Source organism: Grus americana, chromosome 11, assembly GCF_028858705.1.
Source record: "Grus americana isolate bGruAme1 chromosome 11, bGruAme1.mat, whole genome shotgun sequence".
Lineage (NCBI taxonomy): Eukaryota > Metazoa > Chordata > Aves > Gruiformes > Gruidae > Grus > Grus americana.
In genome coordinates this window covers 19967205-19988197 of record NC_072862.1, presented here as the reverse complement: position 1 = coordinate 19988197, position 20993 = coordinate 19967205, and the positions used below count along the sequence as shown (strand labels likewise).

Genomic DNA, 20993 nt, shown 5'->3' with positions numbered 1-20993 from the left:
GGTCACTGCAGCCAAGGCTGTCCCCAACCTTCACATCCTCAACCAATCCTTCTTTGGTTGTTAGCACAAGGTCCAGCAGCACCCCTCTCCTCGTGGGCTCCTCCACCACCTCCTCCAGAAACAGTTTCTGACCCTCAGGAGCTGAAGGAGCCGGCCTGGGAAGCCTGTGGCGATGTGAGCTCCGAGGCACTCCCGAGCAACGGGGCTCGAACGGAGCTGGCCAAGGAGCTGTGGTCACGCACAGCCTCGCTGCAAACCGAGGTCCTCGTTCCCTGCCACCGTTCCCCTCTGTCGGCATCTAGCTAGCAGAGCTCTGTGATGCCCCGGCATCGGAAGGGCGAGCGAGACCTCGGTAAGCCTGGTGAGAAGGAAACCCCGAGCACCAGAGTTTGGCTTGGAAGGCGGCTGCTACAAGAGGATGGCTGAGGACACTCGAAAAGCAGGAGCTGAAGGAGGCGGCCTGGGAAGCCTCTACTCACTCTCAGCACTGTCAGCCAGCGAGTGTTGTCGAAGGCCTTCCTGGGGTCTCAGCTTTCCATCTTGGTCCTGAACTGCATTTTGGACCTGGAGTCTCCAATGTGGGATTTTGCGTTCCTTCTTTCCTACTCTGGTTGTGCCTGAGACACCGCCTGGTTTTTGTCCGGGTGTCGCAGGTGAATTACTCACACAAGTCATCGTTGTGGGGTTGGTTAATGGAAAGGGTTTTATTAATGATGAAGCGACGATCTAATGGTAATGGGTGGATGATTGAATGAAATTCAAATGGTGATTAAGCAACAATTGAATGGTCATTAGAGTCCTAGGATCATTTAGGTTGGACAAGACCCTGAAGATCACCGAGTCGCACCGTTAACCTAAGACTACCAGGTCCACCTGCACATTTAGGGCACATTTAGGTGCCGTCCTGAGGTCCTGTGATGTGCCCCAGCCACCCACCGCATCTGAGCGGGTGGGATGTGTGAGCCCGGGCCAGGCTCAATGGTCGCTTCTGTCCCCTGTAGCCCCCAGAACCACAGGCAGAACTGCAGATGCAGCCTTGCCCGTGCAGTGCAGAGAGGACCGACCACCTTCCCCGACCTGCCGGCAGCGCTCCCCGTGCCGGGGGCAGGAGCAGAGAGTTCCCTCGGCCCAGGCTGGAGCCTGGCAGTCGCACCCCTGGAACAGCACCTTTCGGCCAACGGTGCCACCCTCGATGGCTGCCCCGCGGGATCTGGCATCTGACTCTGCCCCGGCTGCAGAAGCAGTCGCCCCGGTTACGTGGGTGCCGAGGGCTCGGGCCCCCGCCTCGGCGCTTCACACCCACCCCTGTGAGGCGGTGGCCGTCTCAGAGCGGGCGGCAGGTGGCCGAGGGCATCCCTGCCCGTAGTTGGGGCGCACGCGGGCCAGCGGTGCTGATGTCACAGTGGCCACTGTGACCCGCGGGGGCGAGCCCACAAAAAGGCACGCCGGGCTCAGGCCGTGGGTCAGTGCGACCTGGTGAGGTGAGGAGAGGGCAGGGGAGGGACGGGGCTTGCGTGGGGCTGCCGAGGGAGGTGGGGAGCCCCGCACCTCGGGGCTCTGGGCCTCTGCTGCAAGCTCACCCGTGTCTCGCTTCTCCCTCAGAGTCAGCAGAGGAGCATTTGGAGGAGACACCCCCCGGCGCTGCTGGGACAGGGACTCTCCAAACGCTCACACTTGACTGACGTGTGCCATGTTCACAAGGAAGGAGAAGGCCCTCGACTCGATGGAGCAGGGTGAGAGCAAAGTATCCCTCCCACAGCTTGGCAGACAGCTAGGCAGGGATAGAGCAGGCCCTTGGGGGCAACCCCTCAGTGTCGCTTCCCCCTGCCCCGCAGAGGCGCTCATTCCCGGTGCCGTTTGCTCTCTCCCCTCCAGCATGCATGCTGTGTCACCGGACAGAGGCTGACCCGGATATCTGTGGGCGCAAACTGGAGAAGCATGGGCTCTGTGCCCACGTGTTTTGCCTGGTGAGTTCCCCCAGTGCTCCCTCCAGCTTTCTGACAGGCAGCCCCTGCCACACTCGCCTCATCAGCTCCTCGTCTTCTCTCTTCCGCAGTTTTTTGCCAACGACCTGTTTCAGCAACAGTTTGAAGATCAAACACTCATGGGATTTCTCCCTCAGCATATTATACGCACAATCGGGCAGGCAATATGGAAGGTGAGGTCCTGACATGAACAGGGAGATTTGTGCCAGCAGAGGTTTGCGGGAGCTTAGCCCAGACCCCAGGAAAGAAATCCCAGCCCTTCCAGCCAGCTCTGGGGCAAACGTCTTGCTCCCAGCAGCTCCACAGAGGCTCCAGCACAGGAGCCTCATCTGCCAGGTGGATCTGCGGGCTGTGACCCAGCAGTGGCTGCATCCTGCGCCCTGCCCAGCGGTGTGGGGCTGGCTGTGGAGGCCCTGAGGCTGCTGCTGACGGGGGCTTCTCTGCTCTTTCCAGGACTGCTTCGTCTGTGGCGAGAACGGGGCCACCATCACATGCCAGGACACGGGCTGCGACCGCAGCTTCCATCTCCCCTGTGCCGTGGAGGGTGAATGCATCACCCAGTACTTTGGGCTCTACAGGTAAGGGCAGCCAGCCCTTGTGGGGGAGGCTCCTCGCATTCAGTCCCCACCCTGCAGCACTGGTCAAAGAAGAAAGGAACCCGCAGTGACACTTCCCAATGTCTGGTCACAGGCAGAGCCAGAGACGGTCAAGGTCTGCGGCTCTCTCCTCCTCGCCACCGCTGGGGAAGGACCCATCACTTCCCCCCTCACCCATCCCTCTCCTCTTCCCCCCAGGTCCTTCTGCTGGGAGCACCGCCCAGAGCAGGCAGTGCAGGCTGCTCCGGAGGAGACCACCACCTGCCTCATCTGCATGGACTCTGTGGGGCACAGAAAGTCCTACAGCACCATGGTGTGCCCAGCCTGCAAACACGCCTGGTTCCACAGGGGCTGCATCCAGGTAGGAGCCGTTCCCTCGCCGCCGGGGCACGGCAGGCGCTCAGCAGCACCAGGGCCTGCCTCATGCATGCACCTTATGTTTCTCCTGCAGGGACAGGCTCTGCGCGCTGGCATTTCTTGCTTCCAGTGCCCTCTATGCAGAGACAGGGAAAGATTTATTTCGGATATGCTCAACATGGGGATCCGAATCCCTTTCAGGTTGGTGTCCGTCTGCCCGGCTCACAAGACAGGAGGGTGCAAGCGCTGCACCATGCCAGGGCCTGCCCCTGCAGTCCTGGCCCTCCGCTCTCCCCTGAGTCAGGGCTTGATCTTCGCGGAGGAGTTGGAAACAGGGTGGGGGGGGCGAAGAGCAGGGACGCCTTACGCTGGGGCAGCAGGGCCTCATCAGTTTTCCTTTCTCCATCAGACTGCCATCGTGGGAGAACAACCACGCGTATGCAGCACTAAATGAGAGGCACAGCTGCTGCGATGCCAGTCAGTGCCTTTGTCCAGGAGGCAGGGAGCGGGCAGAGGAAGAGGGGTAAGTTGCCAAAGCTGCACCCCGGGGCTCTGCACGGGATCTCTGCCTCGCCAAGGGCTCGAAGAGGAAGGACTGAGAACAAGAGCTCTGCCGGACCATCCCGTGCTGCCATCACTTTGTCCTCACAGCCATCAACCCGTTTGCTTCCCCAGGCCCTGGCAACTGCTCCTGTGCTGCTCCTGCGCTGCCGAGGGCACCCACAGACGCTGCTCCAACTTGAAGCACAGCACGGCCAGCTGGGAGTGCAGCAGCTGTGCTGGCCTGGGCACCGGTAAGAGGCAAAGCACCCGGGTGCCCCTGGGCTGGGGCCAGCGGGTGGCAAGGCCTGGCAGCGGGTGCCCAGGGTGGGCTTGGCAGAGCCTCTCTGCTCCAGGAGGGCTGGGGACACACGCTCTGGCCCATCCTGCCCCAGGAGGCCTTGTCCTTGACCTTCTTGCTTCCTCTTACAGTCTCCAGTGCCAGCTCGGAGCTCGCCGGCTCCAGCACCGCAAGCCAGTCAGGACTGGGGCCTTCCCACAGCTCACCAGCGCCTGAGACCAGCAGCCCAAGCACCAGCAGCCTGGCGGCATCGGCGTCCCCCCATGGCTCCCTGGCACCGGAGACCAGGAGCCCTAGCACCGGTAGCCAGGCGGCATCGGGGTCATCCCATGGCTCCCAGGCACCGGAGACCAGCAGCCCCAGCACTGGTAGCCAGGCGGCTTCAGAGCCCCTCCATGGCTCCCCAGTGCTTGAGGACACCAGCTGCTCCAGCACCCCTGGGCCCGAGCGGGTGCGAGACCGCTCCCGCTTGCAACGTCGGGCCCAAAACCCCTACAGCCGGCCCAGAAGACGCCGTGAGAGGAGCCGGGCGCCAGCACCAAGTGCTCAGACCAGCACCCCCAGCCAGGCGGCAGCTGGGGTGTCCCACAGCTCCCCGGCACCTGAAGCGAGCAGCCCCAGCCCTGACAGCCAGCTGCCATCAGGGACCTCCTGCAGCTCTCCAGCACTGCAGAGCAGCAGCCGCTCCAGCACCCCTGGGCCCGAGCGGGTGCGAGACCGCTCCCGCTTGCAACGTCGGGCCCAAAACCCCTACAGCCGGCCCAGACGACACAACGAGACCAGGCGTGCAACATCGCCAAGTGCTGGCTGCGATCCCTCTCCACCGGCACAATAAAGTTGGTGTCAATCTATGCAGTGGGAGATGCCACACTTTCCTTTCTCGAGGGGCAGCGTTACGGGCTGGGCCCAGAGGGTTGTCTTCTCCCCGGGGTTTGGCAGCACCTTTCCCAGACCTCCCTCCTTGCGGGCTGGCCTTGGCTGGCTCCCCAGCGCCATGGCCGTGTGCTTCGGGCCTGGCTGGCCCCGCGGCCTGCTCAGTTTCCCTGGGGGAAGTTCACGTCCACCCCCGAGACCAGGGGTCTCTGCCCCTACACCCAGGAGGCTGGCCCAGCACGGCCTAGTCGGCACCACCACCCCTCTCCCAGCAGCATGTGCTGTGCCCGCCCCCCCCGCATGGGCCACACGGCTCACCCCCCCCCCAGAATACCACGCCCCAGCCCCAGCGACTTTGTTTCAGCTCTGGCTCCTTCTGGACAAGGCTGTAAGCACAGCATCACAGAACGGTAGGGGTTGGAAGGGACCTCTGGAGATCACCTAGTCCAACCCCCCCTCCTAAAGCAGGATCACCTAGAGCAGGTTGCACAGGATCGCGTCCAGGCGGGTTTTGAATCTCTCCAGAGAAGGAGACTCCACACCCTCTCTGGGCAGCTTGTCCCAGTGCTCGGTCACCCTCAAAGTGAAGAAGTTTTCCCTCGTAGGAGCCCAGAACGGGACACAGTACTCCAGATGTGGCCTCACCAGGGCAGAGTAGAGGGGGACGATAACCTCCCTCTACCCTGCTGGCCACGCTCTTCTTAATGCACCCTAGGATACCAATTGGCCTTCCTGACCATGAGGGCACCTTGCAGGCTCATGCTTAACTTGCTGTCCACCAGGGCTCCCTCTGCAGCGCTGCTTCCCAGCAGGTCAGCCCCTAACCCGTACTGGTGCTTGGCGTTACTCCTCCCCGGGTGCAGGACCCTACGCTTGTGGCCCACAGCCCTTGTGGAATTTCATTTAGTTCCTCCCCGCCCAGCTCTCTAGCCTGCCCAGATCGTGCTGAATGGCAGGGCAGCCTTCCGGTGTGTCAGCAACTCCTCCCAGTTTGGCGTCACTGGCAAACTTGCTGAGGGTACACTCTGTCCCCTCGTCCAGGTCATTGATGAATACGTTGAGTAAGACCGGACCAAGCACTGACCCTTGGGGCACACCGCTAGCTACAGGCCTCCAACCAGACTCTACGCCGCTTACCACAACCCTCTGCGCTCTGCCATTCATTCAGCCAGTTCTCAACCCACCTCACTGTCCACCCATCCAACCCACGCCTCCTCAGCTTGCTTATGAGGATGTTATGAGAGACAGTATCAAAAGCCTTGCTGAGGTCAAGGTAGACGATACCCACTGCTCTCCCTTCATCCACCCAGCCAGTCATGCCATCGTAGAAGGCTATCAGATTGGTCAGGCATGATTTCCCCTTGGTGAATCCATGCTGACCGCTCCCAATGGCGTGGTCGTCTTCTCCTCCACACGCTTAGTGATGGCCCCCAGAAGAAGCTGTTCCATCACCTTTCCGGGGATGGAGGTGAGGCTGACTGGCCTGTAGTTTCCTGCATCCTCCTTCCTGCCCTTTTTAAAGACCCGAGGGACGCTGGCTTTCCTCCAGTCCGCAGGCACCTCTCCTGCTCTCCCTGACCTCTCAAAGATGATTGAGAGCAGCTTAGCAATAACATCTGCCAGCTCCCTCAGCACTCGCGGGTGCATCCCACCAGAGCCCATGGATTTGCGGATGTCGAATTTGCCGAGATGTTCTCTAACCCGATCCTCCTCGACCAAGGGAAGGTCCTCCTTTCCTCAGACTTTCTCTCCTACCTCCAGGGTCTGGGATTCCCGAGGGCCGGCCTTAGCAGTAAAGACCAAAGCAAAGGCGGCATTCAGTACCTCCGCCTTCTCTCTGTATCTTCCGTCACCAGGGCACCCACCTCATTCAGCAGGGGGCCCGCATTTTCCCTCCTCTTCCTTTTGCTGCCGATGTACTTGAAAAAGCCCTTCCGGCTGTCCTTGACATCTGTCCTTGCCAGATTTAATTCCAAGCGGGCCTTAGCCTTCCTCGTTGCATCCCTACATTCTCTGACTACATCCCTACATTCCTCCCAAGTGGCCAGTCCCTTTTCCCACACTCTGTAAACTTCCTCCTTCCCTGTGAGTTTTTCCAGGAGCTCCTTGCTCATTCATGCAGGTCTCCTGCCTCCTTTGCTTGGTTTCCTACTCTTCGGGATGCACCGATCTTGAGCTAGGAGCTTGAGCTGTGCTGGAATGTTGACCAGCTCTCTTGGGCCCCCTTACCGTCTAGAGCCCTAGCCCACGGGATTCTCCCACGCAGGTCTTCGAAGAGGCCCAGGTTAGCTCTCCCAAAGTCCAGGCTTGTAATCCTACTTATTGCCCTGCTCCTTCCACGCAGGATCCTGAACTCCACCATCGCGTGGTCACTGCAGCCAAGGCTGCCCCCAACCTTCACATCCTCAACCAATCCTTCTTTGGTTGTTAGCACAAGGTCCAGCAGCACCCCTCTCCTCGTGGGCTCCTCCACCACCTCCTCCAGAAACAGTTTCTGACCCTCAGGAGCTGAAGGAGCCGGCCTGGGAAGCCTGTGGCGATGTGAGCTCCGAGGCACTCCCGAGCAACGGGGCTCGAACGGAGCTGGCCAAGGAGCTGTGGTCACGCACAGCCTCGCTGCAAACCGAGGTCCTCGTTCCCTGCCACCGTTCCCCTCTGTCGGCATCTAGCTAGCAGAGCTCTGTGATGCCCCGGCATCGGAAGGGCGAGCGAGACCTCGGTAAGCCTGGTGAGAAGGAAACCCCGAGCACCAGAGTTTGGCTTGGAAGGCAGCTGCTACAAGAGGATGGCTGAGGACACTCGAAAAGCAGGAGCTGAAGGAGGCGGCCTGGGAAGCCTCTACTCACTCTCAGCACTGTCAGCCAGCGAGTGTTGTCGAAGGCCTTCCTGGGGTCTCAGCTTTCCATCTTGGTCCTGAACTGCATTTTGGACCTGGAGTCTCCAATGTGGGATTTTGCGTTCCTTCTTTCCTACTCTGGTTGTGCCTGAGACACCGCCTGGTTTTTGTCCGGGTGTCGCAGGTGAATTACTCACACAAGTCATCGTTGTGGGGTTGGTTAATGGAAAGGGTTTTATTAATGATGAAGCGACGATCTAATGGTAATGGGTGGATGATTGAATGAAATTCAAATGGTGATTAAGCAACAATTGAATGGTCATTAGAGTCCTAGGATCATTTAGGTTGGACAAGACCCTGAAGATCACCGAGTCCCACCGTTAACCTAAGACTACCAGGTCCACCTGCACATTTAGAGCACATTTAGGTGCCGTCCTGAGGTCCTGTGATGTGCCCCAGCCACCCACCGCATCTGAGCGGGTGGGATGTGTGAGCCCAGGCCAGGCTCAACGGTCGCTTCTGTCCCCTGTAGCCCCCAGAACCACAGGCAGAACTGCAGATGCAGCCTTGCCCGTGCAGTGCAGAGAGGACCGACCACCTTCCCCGACCTGCCGGCAGCGCTCCCCGAGCCGGGGCAGGAGCAGAGAGTTCCCTCGGCCCAGGCTGGAGCCTGGCAGTCGCACCCCTGGAACAGCACCTTTCGGCCAACGGTGCCACCCTCGATGGCTGCCCCGCGGGACCTGGCATCTGACTCTGCCCCAGCTGCAGGAGCAGTCGCCCCGGTTACGTGGGTGCCGAGGGCCCCGCGTAGTTGGGGCGCACGCGGGCCAGCGATGCTGATGTCACAGTGGCCACTGTGACCCGCGGGGGCGAGCCCACAAAAAGGCACGCCGGGCTCAGGCCATGGGTCAGTGCGACCTGGTGAGGTGAGGAGAGGGCAGGGGAGGGACGGGGCTTGCGTGGGGCTGCCGAGGGAGGAGGGGAGCCCCGCACCTCGGCGCTCTGGGCCTCTGCTGCAAGCTCACCCGCGTCTCGCTTCTCCCTCAGAGTCAGCAGAGGAGCATTTGGAGGAGACACCCCCCCGGCGCTGCTGGGACAGGGACTCTCCAAACGCTCACACTTGACTGACGTGTGCCATGTTCACAAGGAAGGAGAAGGCCCTCGACTCGATGGAGCAGGGTGAGAGCAAAGTATCCCTCCCACAGCTTGGCAGACAGCTAGGCAGGGATAGAGCAGGCCCTTGGGGGCAACCCCTCAGTGTCGCTTCCCCCTGCCCCGCAGAGGCGCTCATTCCTGGTGCCGTTTGCTCTCTCCCCTCCAGCATGCATGCTGTGTGACCGGACAGAGGCTGACCCGGATATCTGTGGGCGCAAACTGGAGAAGCAAGGGCTCTGGGCCCATGAGTTTTGCCTGGTGAGTTCCCTCAGTGCTCCCTCCAGCTTTCTGACAGGCAGCCCCTGCCACACTCGCCTCATCAGCACCTCGTCTTCTCTCTTCCGCAGTTTTTTGCCAATGACCTTTTTCAGCAACCAGTCAAGGCAGTAGGACTCATGGGGTTTCTCCCTCAGCATATTATGCACGCAGTGGAGCAGGCAGCACAGAAGGTGAGGACCTGACATGAACAGGGAGATTTGTGCCAGCAGAGGTTTGCGGGAGCTTAGCCCAGACCCCAGGAAAGAAATCCCAGCCCTTCCAGCCAGCTCTGGGGCAAACGTCTTGCTCCCAGCAGCTCCACAGAGGTTCCAGCACAGGAGCCTCATCCGCCAGGTGGATCTGCAGGCTGTGACCCAGCAGTGGCCGCATCCTGCACCCTGCCCAGAGGTGTGGGGCTGGCCGTGGAGGCCCTGAGGCTGCTGCTGACGGGGGCTTCTCTGCTCTTTCCAGGACTGCTTCGTCTGTGGCAAGAGCGGGGCCACCATCACCTGCCGGGAGACGGGCTGCGACCGCAGCTTCCATCTCCCCTGTGCCATGGAGGGTGAATGTGTCACCCAGTTCCTTCCTCGTTACAGGTGTGTCCTTTCCCCTCCTCGCCACCGCCGGGGAAGGACCCATCACTTCCCACCTCACCCATCCCTCTCCTCTTCCCCCCAGGTCCTTCTGCTGGGAGCATCGCCCAGAGCAGGCAGTGCAGGCTGCTCTGGAGGAGACCACCACCTGCCTCATCTGCATGGACTCTGTGGGGCACAGAAAGTCCTACAGCACCATGGTGTGCCCAGCCTGCAAACACGCCTGGTTCCACAGGGGCTGCATCCAGGTAGGAGCCGTTCCCTCGCCGCCGGGGCACGGCAGGCGCTCAGCAGCACCAGGGCCTGCCTCATGCACGCTCCTTATGTTTCTCCTGCAGGGACAGGCTCTGCGCGCTGGCATTCATTTCTTCCAGTGCCCTCTATGCAGAGACAGAGAAAGATTTGTAGCAGATATGCTCAACATGGGGATCCGAATCCCCAGGAGGTTGGTTTTGGGGTTGTTTTCAGTCACAAGACAGGAGGGTGCAAGCGCTGCACCATGCCAGGGCCTGCCCCTGCAGTCCTGGCCCTCCGCTCTCCCCTGAGTCAGGGCTTGATCTTCGCGGAGGAGTTGGAAACAGGGTGGGGGGGGGCGAAGAGCAGGGACGCCCCACATCTGCCTTATGCTGGGGCAGCAGGGCCTCATCAGTTTTCCTTTCTCCATCAGACTGCCATCGTGGGAGAACAACCACGCGTATGCAGCACTAAATGAGAGGCACAGCCGCTGCGATGCCAGTCAGTGCCTTTGTCCAGGAGGCAGGGAGCGGGCAGAGGAAGAGGGGTAAGTTGCCAAAGCTGCACCCCGGGGCTCTGCACGGGATCTCTGCCTCGCCAAGGGCTCGAAGAGGAAGGACTGAGAACAAGAGCTCTGCCGGACCATCCCGTGCTGCCATCACTTTGTCCTCACAGCCATCAACCCGTTTGCTTCCCCAGGCCCTGGCAACTGCTCCTGTGCTGCTCCTGCGCTGCCGAGGGCACCCACAGACGCTGCTCCAACTTGAAGCACAGCACGGCCAGCTGGGAGTGCAGCAGCTGTGCTGGCCTGGGCACCGGTAAGAGGCAAAGCACCCGGGTGCCCCTGGGCTGGGGCCAGCGGGTGGCAAGGCCTGGCAGCGGGTGCCCAGGGTGGGCTTGGCAGAGCCTCTCTGCTCCAGGAGGGCTGGGGACACACGCTCTGGCCCATCCTGCCCCAGGAGGCCGTGTCCTGGACCTTCTTGCTTCCTCTTACAGTCTCCAGTGCCAGCTCGGAGCTCGCCGGCTCCAGCACCGCAAGCCAGTCAGGACTGGGGCCTTCCCACAGCTCACCAGTGCCTGAGACCAGCAGCCCAAGCACCAGCAGCCTGGCGGCATCGGCGTCCCCCCATGGCTCCCTGGCACCGGAGACCAGGAGCCCTAGCACCGGTAGCCTGGCGGCATCGGGGTCATCCCATGGCTCCCAGGCACTGGAGACCAGCAGCCCCAGCACTGGTAGCCAGGCGGCTTCAGAGCCCCTCCATGGCTCCCCAGTGCTTGAGGACACCAGCTGCTCCAGCACCCCTGGGCCCGAGCGGGTGCGAGACCGCTCCCGCTTGCAACGTCGGGCCCAAAACCCCTACAGCCGGCCCAGAAGACGCCGTGAGAGGAGCCAGGCGCCAGCACCAAGTGCTGAGACCAGCACCCCCAGCCAGGCGGCAGCTGGGGTGTCCCACAGCTCCCCGGCACCTGAAGCGAGCAGCCCCAGCCCTGACAGCCAGCTGCCATCAGGGACCTCCTGCAGCTCTCCAGCACTGCAGAGCAGCAGCCGCTCCAGCACCCCTGGGCCCGAGCGGGTGCGAGACCGCTCCCGCTTGCAACGTCGGGCCCAAAACCCCTACAGCCGGCCCAGACGACACAACGAGACCAGGCGTGCAACATCGCCAAGTGCTGGCTGCGATCCCTCTCCACCGGCACAATAAAGTTGGTGTCAATCTGTGCAGTGGGAGATGCCACACTTTCCTTTCTCGAGGGGCAGCGTTACGGGCTGGGCCCAGAGGGTTGTCTTCTCCCCGGGGTTTGGCAGCGCCTTTCCCAGACCTCCCTCCTTGCGGGCTGGCCTTGGCTGGCTCCCCAGCGCCATGGCCGTGTGCTTCGGGCCTGGCTGGCCCCGCGGCCTGCTCAGTTTCCCTGGGGGAAGTTCACGTCCACCCCCGAGACCAGGGGTCTCTGCCCCTACACCCAGGAGGCTGGCCCAGCACGGCCTAGTCGGCACCACCACCCCTCTCCCAGCAGCATGTGCTGTGCCCGCCCACCCAGCATGGCCCTCACGGCTCACCCCCCCCCCAGAATACCACGCCCCAGCCCCAGCGACTTTGTTTCAGCTCTGGCTCCTTCTGGACAAGGCTGTAAGCACAGCATCACAGAACGGTAGGGGTTGGAAGGGACCTCTGGAGATCAGCTAGTCCAACCCCTCCTCCTAAAGCAGGATCACCTAGAGCAGGTTGCACAGGATCGCGTCCAGGCGGGTTTTGAATCTCTCCAGAGAAGGAGACTCCACACCCTCTCTGGGCAGCTTGTCCCAGTGCTCGGTCACCCTCAAAGTGAAGAAGTTTTCCCTCGTAGGAGCCCAGAACGGGACACAGTACTCCAGATGTGGCCTCACCAGGGCAGAGTAGAGGGGGACGATAACCTCCCTCTACCCTGCTGGCCACGCTCTTCTTAATGCACCCTAGGATACCAATTGGCCTTCCTGACCATGAGGGCACCTTGCAGGCTCATGCTTAACTTGCTGTCCACCAGGGCTCCCTCTGCAGCGCTGCTTCCCAGCAGGTCAGCCCCTAACCCGTACTGGTGCTTGGCGTTACTCCTCCCCGGGTGCAGGACCCTACACTTGTGGCCCACAGCCCTTGTGGAATTTCATTTAGTTCCTCCCCGCCCAGCTCTCTAGCCTGCCCAGGTCGTGCTGAATGGCAGGGCAGCCTTCCGGTGTGTCAGCAACTCCTCCCAGTTTGGCGTCACTGGCAAACTTGCTGAGGGTACACTCTGTCCCCTCGTCCAGGTCATTGATGAATACGTTGAGTAAGACCGGACCAAGCACTGACCCTTGGGGCACACCGCTAGCTACAGGCCTCCAACCAGACTCTACGCCGCTTACCACAACCCTCTGCGCCCTGCCATTCATTCAGCCAGTTCTCAACCCACCTCACTGTCCACCCATCCAACCCACGCCTCCTCAGCTTGCTTATGAGGATGTTATGAGAGACAGTATCAAAAGCCTTGCTGAGGTCAAGGTAGACGATACCCACTGCTCTCCCTTCATCCACCCAGCCAGTCATGCCATCGTAGAAGGCTATCAGATTGGTCAGGCATGATTTCCCCTTGGTGAATCCATGCTGACCGCTCCCAATGGCGTGGTCGTCTTCTCCTCCACACGCTTAGTGATGGCCCCCAGAAGAAGCTGTTCCATCACCTTTCCGGGGATGGAGGTGAGGCTGACTGGCCTGTAGTTTCCTGCATCCTCCTTCCTGCCCTTTTTAAAGACCCGAGGGACGCTGGCTTTCCTCCAGTCCGCAGGCACCTCTCCTGCTCTCCCTGACCTCTCAAAGATGATTGAGAGCAGCTTAGCAATAACATCTGCCAGCTCCCTCAGCACTCGCGGGTGCATCCCACCAGAGCCCATGGATTTGCGGATGTCGAATTTGCCGAGATGTTCTCTAACCCGATCCTCCTCGACCAAGGGAAGGTCCTCCTTTCCTCAGACTTTCTCTCCTACCTCCAGGGTCTGGGATTCCCGAGGGCCGGCCTTAGCAGTAAAGACCAAAGCAAAGGCGGCATTCAGTACCTCCGCCTTCTCTCTGTATCTTCCGTCACCAGGGCACCCACCTCATTCAGCAGGGGGCCCGCATTTTCCCTCCTCTTCCTTTTGCTGCCGATGTACTTGAAAAAGCCCTTCCGGCTGTCCTTGACATCTGTCCTTGCCAGATTTAATTCCAAGCGGGCCTTAGCCTTCCTCGTTGCATCCCTACATTCTCTGACTACATCCCTACATTCCTCCCAAGTGGCCAGTCCCTTTTCCCACACTCTGTAAACTTCCTCCTTCCCTGTGAGTTTTTCCAGGAGCTCCTTGCTCATTCATGCAGGTCTCCTGCCTCCTTTGCTTGGTTTCCTACTCTTCGGGATGCACCGATCTTGAGCTAGGAGCTTGAGCTGTGCTGGAATGTTGACCAGCTCTCTTGGGCCCCCTTACCGTCTAGAGCCCTAGCCCACGGGATTCTCCCACGCAGGTCTTTGAAGAGGCCCATGTTAGCTCTCCCAAAGTCCAGGCTTGTAATCCTACTTATTGCCCTGCTCCTTCCACGCAGGATCCTGAACTCCACCATCGCGTGGTCACTGCAGCCAAGGCTGCCCCCAACCTTCACATCCTCAACCAATCCTTCTTTGGTTGTTAGCACAAGGTCCAGCAGCACCCCTCTCCTCGTGGGCTCCTCCACCACCTCCTCCAGAAACAGTTTCTGACCCTCAGGAGCTGAAGGAGCCGGCCTGGGAAGCCTGTGGCGATGTGAGCTCCGAGGCACTCCCGAGCAACGGGGCTCGAACGGAGCTGGCCAAGGAGCTGTGGTCACGCACAGCCTCGCTGCAAACCGAGGTCCTCGTTCCCTGCCACCGTTCCCCTCTGTCGGCATCTAGCTAGCAGAGCTCTGTGATGCCCCGGCATCGGAAGGGCGAGCGAGACCTCGGTAAGCCTGGTGAGAAGGAAACCCCGAGCACCAGAGTTTGGCTTGGAAGGTGGCTGCTACAAGAGGATGGCTGAGGACACTCGAAAAGCAGGAGCTGAAGGAGGCGGCCTGGGAAGCCTCTACTCACTCTCAGCACTGTCAGCCAGCGAGTGTTGTCGAAGGCCTTCCTGGGGTCTCAGCTTTCCATCTTGGTCCTGAACTGCATTTTGGACCTGGAGTCTCCAATGTGGGATTTTGCGTTCCTTCTTTCTTACTCTGGTTGTGCCTGAGACACCGCCTGGTTTTTGTCCGGGTGTCGCAGGTGAATTACTCACACAAGTCATCGTTGTGGGGTTGGTTAATGGAAAGGGTTTTATTAATGATGAAGTGACGATCTAATGGTAATGGGTGGATGATTGAATGAAATTCAAATGGTGATTAAGCAACAATTGAATGGTCATTAGAGTCCTAGGATCATTTAGGTTGGACAAGACCCTGAAGATCACCGAGTCCCACCGTTAACCTAAGACTACCAGGTCCACCTGCACATTTAGGTGCCGTCCTGAGGTCCTGTGGTGTGCCCCGGCATCTGAGCGGGTGGGATGTGTGAGCCCGGGCCAGGCTCAATGGTCGCTTCTGTCCCCTGTAGCCCCCAGAACCACAGGCAGAACTGCAGATGCAGCCTTGCCCGTGCAGTGCAGAGAGGACCGACCACCTTCCCCGACCTGCCGGCAGCGCTCCCCGTGCCAGGGGCAGGAGCAGAGAGTTCCCTCGGCCCAGGCTGGAGCCTGGCAGTCGCACCCCTGGAACAGCACCTTTCGGCCAACGGTGCCACCCTCGATGGCTGCCCCGCGGGACCTGGCATCTGACTCTGCCCCGGCTGCAGAAGCAGTCGCCCCGGTTACGTGGGTGCCGAGGGCTCGGGCCCCCGCCTCGGCGCTTCACACCCACCCCTGTGAGGCGGTGGCCGTCTCAGAGCGGGCGGCAGGTGGCCGAGGGCATCCCTGCCCGTAGTTGGGGCGCACGCGGGCCAGCGGTGCTGATGTCACAGTGGCCACTGTGACCCGCGGGGGCGAGCCCACAAAAAGGCACGCCGGGCTCAGGCCGTGGGTCAGTGCGACCTGGTGAGGTGAGGAGAGGGCAGGGGAGGGACGGGGCTTGCGAGGGGCTGCCGAAGGAGGAGGGGAGCCCCGCACCTCGGGGCTCTGGGCCTCTGCTGCAAGCTCACCCGCGTCTCGCTTCTCCCTCAGAGTCAGCAGAGGAGCATTTGGAGGAGACCCCCCGGCGCTGCTGGGACAGGGACTCTCCAAACGCTCACACTTGACTGACGTGTGCCATGTTCACAAGGAAGGAGAAGGCCCTCGACTCGATGGAGCAGGGTGAGAGCAAAGTATCCCTCCCACAGCTTGGCAGACAGCTAGGCAGGGATAGAGCAGGCCCTTGGGGGCAACCCCTCAGTGTCGCTTCCCCCTGCCCCGCAGAGGCGCTCATTCCCGGTGCCGTTTGCTCTCTCCCCTCCAGCATGCATGCTGTGTGACCGGACAGAGGCTGACCCGGATATCTGTGGGCGCAAACTGGAGAAGCAAGGGCTCTGTGCCCACGTGTTTTGCCTGGTGAGTTCCCCCAGTGCTCCCTCCAGCTTTCTGACAGGCAGCCCCTGCCACACTCGCCTCATCAGCTCCTCGTCTTCTCTCTTCCGCAGTTTTTTGCCAACGACCTGTTTCAAAAACAGTCTGAAGATCAAACACTCATGGGATTTCTCCCTCAGCATATTATACGCACAATCGAGCAGGCAATATGGGAGGTGAGGACCTGACATGAACAGGGAGATTTGTGCCAGCAGAGGTTTGCGGGAGCTTAGCCCAGACCCCAGGAAAGAAATCCCAGCCCTTCCAGCCAGCTCTGGGGCAAACGTCTTGCTCCCAGCAGCTCCACAGAGGCTCCAGCACAGGAGCCTCATCCGCCAGGTGGATCTGCGGGCTGTGACCCAGCAGCAGCCACATCCTGCACCCTGCCCAGCGGTGTGGGGCTGGCTGTGGAGGCCCTGAGGCTGCTGCTGACAGGGGCTTCTCTGCTCTTTCCAGGACTGCTTCGTCTGTGGCGAGAACGGGGCCACCATCACATGCCAGGACACGGGCTGCGACCGCAGCTTCCATCTCCCCTGTGCCGTGGAGGGTGAATGCATCACCCAGTACTTTGGGTTCTACAGGTAAGGGCAGCCGGCCCTTGTGGGGGAGGCTCCTCGCATTCAGTCCCCTCCCTGCAGCACTGGTCAAAGAAGAAAGGAACCCGCAGTGACACTTCCCAATGTCTGGTCACAGGCAGAGCCAGAGACGGTCAAGGTCTGGGGCTCTCCCCTCCTCGCCACCGCCGGGGAAGGACCCATCACTTCCCACCTCACCCATCCCTCTCCTCTTCCCCCCAGGTCCTTCTGCTGGGAGCACCGCCCAGAGCAGGCAGTGCAGGCTGCTCCGGAGGAGACCACCACCTGCCTCATCTGCATGGACTCTGTGGGGCACAGAAAGTCCTACAGCACCATGGTGTGCCCAGCCTGCAAACACGCCTGGTTCCACAGGGGCTGCATCCAGGTAGGAGCCGTTCCCTCGCCGCCGGGGCACAGCAGGCGCTCAGCAGCACCAGGGCCTGCCTCATGCACGCTCCTTATGTTTCTCCTGCAGGGACAGGCTCTGCGCGCTGGCATTTCTTGCTTCCAGTGCCCTCTATGCAGAGACAGGGAAAGATTTATATCGGATATGCTCAACATGGGGATCCGAATCCCCAGGAGGTTGGTGTCCGTCTGCCCGGCTCACAAGACAGGAGGGTGCAAGCGCTGCACCATGCCAGGGCCTGCCCCTGCAGTCCTGGCCCTCCGCTCTCCCCTGAGTCAGGGCTTGATCTTCACGGAGGAGTTGGAAACAGGGTGGGGGGGGGCGAAGAGCAGGGACGCCCCACATCTGCCTTATGCTGGGGCAGCAGGGCCTCATCAGTTTTCCTTTCTCCATCAGACTGCCATCGTGGGAGAACAACCACGCGTATGCAGCACTAAATGAGAGGCACAGCCGCTGCGATGCCAGTCAGTGCCTTTGTCCAGGAGGCAGGGAGCGAGCAGAGGAAGAGGGGTAAGTTGCCAAAGCTGCACCCCGGGGCTCTGCACGGGATCTCTGCCTCGCCAAGGGCTCGAAGAGGAAGGACTGAGAACAAGAGCTCTGCCAGACCATCCCGTGCTGCCATCACTTTGTCCTCACAGCCATCAACCCGTTTGCTTCCCCAGGCCCTGGCAACTGCTCCTGTGCTGCTCCTGCGCTGCCGAGGGCACCCACAGACGCTGCTCCAACTTGAAGCACAGCACGGCCAGCTGGGAGTGCAGCAGCTGTGCTGGCCTGGGCACCGGTAAGAGGCAAAGCACCCGGGTGCCCCTGGGCTGGGGCCAGCGGGTGGCAAGGCCTGGCAGCGGGTGCCCAGGGTGGGCTTGGCAGAGCCTCTCTGCTCCAGGAGGGCTGGGGACACACGCTCTGGCCCATCCTGCCCCAGGAGGCCTTGTCCTGGACCTTCTTGCTTCCTCTTACAGTCTCCAGTGCCAGCTCGGAGCTCGCCGGCTCCAGCACCGCAAGCCAGTCAGGACTGGGGCCTTCCCACAGCTCACTGGCGCCTGAGACCAGTAGCCCAAGCACCAGCAGCCTGGCAGCATCAGCGTCCCCCCATGGCTCCCTGGCACCGGAGACCAGGAGCCCTAGCACCGGTAGCCTGGCGGCATCGGGGTCATCCCATGGCTCCCAGGCACCGGAGACCAGCAGCCCCAGCACTGGTAGCCAGGCGGCTTCAGAGCCCCTCCATGGCTCCCCAGTGCTTGAGGACACCAGCTGCTCCAGCACCCCTGGGCCCGAGCGGGTGCGAGACCGCTCCCGCTTGCAACGTCGGGCCCAAAACCCCTACAGCCGGCCCAGAAGACGCCGTGAGAGGAGCCAGGCGCCAGCACCAAGTGCTCAGACCAGCACCCCCAGCCAGGCGGCAGCGGGGGTGTCCCACAGCTCCCCGGCACCTGAAGCGAGCAGCCCCAGCGCTGACAGCCAGCTGCCATCAGGGACCTCCTGCAGCTCTCCAGCACTGCAGAGCAGCAGCCGCTCCAGCACCCCTGGGCCCGAGCGGGTGCGAGACCGCTCCCGCTTGCAACGTCGGGCCCAAAACCCCTACAGCCAGCCCAGACGACACAACGAGACCAGGCGTGCAACATCGCCAAGTGCTGGCTGCGATCCCTCTCCACCGGCACAATAAAGTTGCTGTTAATCTCTGCAGTGGGAGATGCCACGCTTTCCTTTCTCGAGGGGCAGCGTTACGGGCTGGGCCCAGAGGGTTGTCTTCTCCCCGGGGTTTGGCAGCGCCTTTCCCAGACCTCCCTCCTTGCGGGCTGGCCTTGGCTGGCTCCCCAGCGCCATGGCCGTGTGCTTCGGGCCTGGCTGGCCCCGCGGCCTGCTCAGTTTCCCTGGGGGAAGTTCACGTCCACCCCCGAGACCAGGGGTCTCTGCCCCTACACCCAGGAGGCTGGCCCAGCACGGCCTAGTCGGCACCACCACCCCTCTCCCAGCAGCATGTGCTGTGCCCGCCCACCCAGCATGGCCCTCACGGCTCACCCCCCCCCAGAATACCACGCCCCAGCCCCAGCGACTTTGTTTCAGCTCTGGCTCCTTCTGGACAAGGCTGTAAGCACAGCATCACAGAACGGTAGGGGTTGGAAGGGACCTCTGGAGATCAGCTAGTCCAACCCCTCCTCCTAAAGCAGGATCACCTAGAGCAGGTTGCACAGGATCGCGTCCAGGCGGGTTTTGAATCTCTCCAGAGAAGGAGACTCCACACCCTCTCTGGGCAGCTTGTCCCAGTGCTCGGTCACCCTCAAAGTGAAGAAGTTTTCCCTCGTAGGAGCCCAGAACGGGACACAGTACTCCAGATGTGGCCTCACCAGGGCAGAGTAGAGGGGGACGATAACCTCCCTCTACCCTGCTGGCCACGCTCTTCTTAATGCACCCTAGGATACCAATTGGCCTTCCTGACCATGAGGGCACCTTGCAGGCTCATGCTTAACTTGCTGTCCACCAGGGCTCCCTCTGCAGCGCTGCTTCCCAGCAGGTCAGCCCCTAACCCGTACTGGTGCTTGGCGTTACTCCTCCCCGGGTGCAGGACCCTACGCTTGTGGCCCACAGCCCTTGTGGAATTTCATTTAGTTCCTCCCCGCCCAGCTCTCTAGCCTGCCCAGGTCGTGCTGAATGGCAGGGCAGCCTTCCGGTGTGTCAGCAACTCCTCCCAGTTTGGCGTCACTGGCAAACTTGCTGAGGGTACACTCTGTCCCCTCGTCCAGGTCATTGATGAATACGTTGAGTAAGACCGGACCAAGCACTGACCCTTGGGGCACACCGCTAGCTACAGGCCTCCAACCAGACTCTACGCCGCTTACCACAACCCTCTGCGCCCTGCCATTCATTCAGCCAGTTCTCAACCCACCTCACTGTCCACCCATCCAACCCACGCCTCCTCAGCTTGCTTATGAGGATGTTATGAGAGACAGTATCAAAAGCCTTGCTGAGGTCAAGGTAGACGATACCCACTGCTCTCCCTTCATCCACCCAGCCAGTCATGCCATCGTAGAAGGCTATCAGATTGGTCAGGCATGATTTCCCCTTGGTGAATCCATGCTGACCGCTCCCAATGGCGTGGTCGTCTTCTCCTCCACACGCTTAGTGATGGCCCCCAGAAGAAGCTGTTCCATCACCTTTCCGGGGATGGAGGTGAGGCTGACTGGCCTGTAGTTTCCTGCATCCTCCTTCCTGCCCTTTTTAAAGACCCGAGGGACGCTGGCTTTCCTCCAGTCCGCAGGCACCTCTCCTGCTCTCCCTGACCTCTCAAAGATGATTGAGAGCAGCTTAGCAATAACATCTGCCAGCTCCCTCAGCACTCGCGGGTGCATCCCACCAGAGCCCATGGATTTGCGGATGTCGAATTTGCCGAGATGTTCTCTAACCCGATCCTCCTCGACCAAGGGAAGGTCCTCCTTTCCTCAGACTTTCTCTCCTACCTCCAGGGTCTGGGATTCCCGAGGGCCGGCCTTAGCAGTAAAGACCAAAGCAAAGGCGGCATTCAGTACCTCCGCCTTCTCTCTGTATCTTCCGTCACCAGGGCACCCACCTCATTCAGCAGGGGGCCCGCATTTTCCCTCCTCTTCCTTTTGCTGCCGATGTACTTGAAAAAGCCCTTCCGGCTGTCCTTGACATCTGTCCTTGCCAGATTTAATTCCAAGCGGGCCTTAGCCTTCCTCGTTGCATCCCTACATTCTCTGACTACATCCCTACATTCCTCCCAAGTGGCCAGTCCCTTTTCCCACACTCTGTAAACTTCCTCCTTCCCTGTGAGTTTTTCCAGGAGCTCCTTGCTCATTCATGCAGGTCTCCTGCCTCCTTTGCTTGGTTTCCTACTCTTCGGGATGCACCGATCTTGAGCTAGGAGCTTGAGCTGTGCTGGAATGTTGACCAGCTCTCTTGGGCCCCCTTACCGTCTAGAGCCCTAGCCCACGGGATTCTCCCACGCAGGTCTTTGAAGAGGCCCACGTTAGCTCTCCCAAAGTCCAGGCTTGTAATCCTACTTATTGCCCTGCTCCTTCCACGCAGGATCCTGAACTCCACCATCGCGTGGTCACTGCAGCCAAGGCTGCCCCCAGCCTTCACATCCTCAACCAATCCTTCTTTGGTTGTTAGCACAAGGTCCAGCAGCACCCCTCTCCTCGTGGGCTCCTCCACCACCTCCTCCAGAAACAGTTTCTGACCCTCAGGAGCTGAAGGAGCCG

At 60.9% G+C, this 20993-nt stretch overlaps 3 protein-coding genes across 3 annotated transcripts; all 3 read left to right on the top strand.

Moving 5' to 3' along the window:
• The first annotated feature begins 1192 nt into the window (after positions 1-1192).
• LOC129211507 (PHD finger protein 7-like) lies at positions 1193-4614 on the top strand. Its single transcript, XM_054838715.1, has 9 exons — positions 1193-1340; positions 1876-1967; positions 2057-2158; positions 2439-2563; positions 2780-2942; positions 3033-3139; positions 3348-3461; positions 3614-3732; positions 3911-4614. The coding sequence occupies exons 1-9, from the start codon at positions 1193-1195 to the stop codon at positions 4612-4614; spliced, it is 1674 nt and encodes a 557-aa protein (XP_054694690.1).
• Positions 4615-8657: 4043 nt separating this feature from the next.
• LOC129211506 (PHD finger protein 7-like) lies at positions 8658-11428 on the top strand. Its single transcript, XM_054838714.1, has 9 exons — positions 8658-8667; positions 8810-8901; positions 8991-9092; positions 9373-9497; positions 9580-9742; positions 9833-9939; positions 10162-10275; positions 10428-10546; positions 10725-11428. Exons 1-9 carry the CDS (start codon positions 8658-8660, stop codon positions 11426-11428), a joined length of 1536 nt encoding a protein of 511 aa, XP_054694689.1.
• Positions 11429-15500: 4072 nt separating this feature from the next.
• LOC129211504 (PHD finger protein 7-like) lies at positions 15501-18436 on the top strand. The gene is made up of 9 exons (XM_054838699.1): positions 15501-15543; positions 15686-15777; positions 15867-15968; positions 16249-16373; positions 16590-16752; positions 16843-16949; positions 17170-17283; positions 17436-17554; positions 17733-18436. The coding sequence occupies exons 1-9, from the start codon at positions 15501-15503 to the stop codon at positions 18434-18436; spliced, it is 1569 nt and encodes a 522-aa protein (XP_054694674.1).
• Positions 18437-20993: the final 2557 nt, after the last annotated feature.

What these genes read in the sequence shown, in the direction of transcription:
- LOC129211504 (XM_054838699.1), top strand. Translation starts at nt 15,501, where the DNA reads ATGTTCACAAGGAAGGAGAAGGCCCTCGACTCGATGGAGCAGG. An exon ending in CAGTACTTTGGGTTCTACAG is followed by an intron (nt 16,374 to 16,589) that starts GTAAGGGCAGCC and finishes TCTTCCCCCCAG; the next exon opens with GTCCTTCTGCTGGGAGCACC. An exon ending in GAGCGAGCAGAGGAAGAGGG is followed by an intron (nt 17,284 to 17,435) that starts GTAAGTTGCCAA and finishes TTGCTTCCCCAG; the next exon opens with GCCCTGGCAACTGCTCCTGT.
- LOC129211506 (XM_054838714.1), top strand. An exon ending in TCCACAGGGGCTGCATCCAG is followed by an intron (nt 9,743 to 9,832) that starts GTAGGAGCCGTT and finishes TTTCTCCTGCAG; the next exon opens with GGACAGGCTCTGCGCGCTGG. An exon ending in GAGCGGGCAGAGGAAGAGGG is followed by an intron (nt 10,276 to 10,427) that starts GTAAGTTGCCAA and finishes TTGCTTCCCCAG; the next exon opens with GCCCTGGCAACTGCTCCTGT.
- LOC129211507 (XM_054838715.1), top strand. Translation starts at nt 1,193, where the DNA reads ATGGCTGCCCCGCGGGATCTGGCATCTGACTCTGCCCCGGCTGCAGAA. An exon ending in TCGGGCAGGCAATATGGAAG is followed by an intron (nt 2,159 to 2,438) that starts GTGAGGTCCTGA and finishes TGCTCTTTCCAG; the next exon opens with GACTGCTTCGTCTGTGGCGA. An exon ending in TCCACAGGGGCTGCATCCAG is followed by an intron (nt 2,943 to 3,032) that starts GTAGGAGCCGTT and finishes TTTCTCCTGCAG; the next exon opens with GGACAGGCTCTGCGCGCTGG.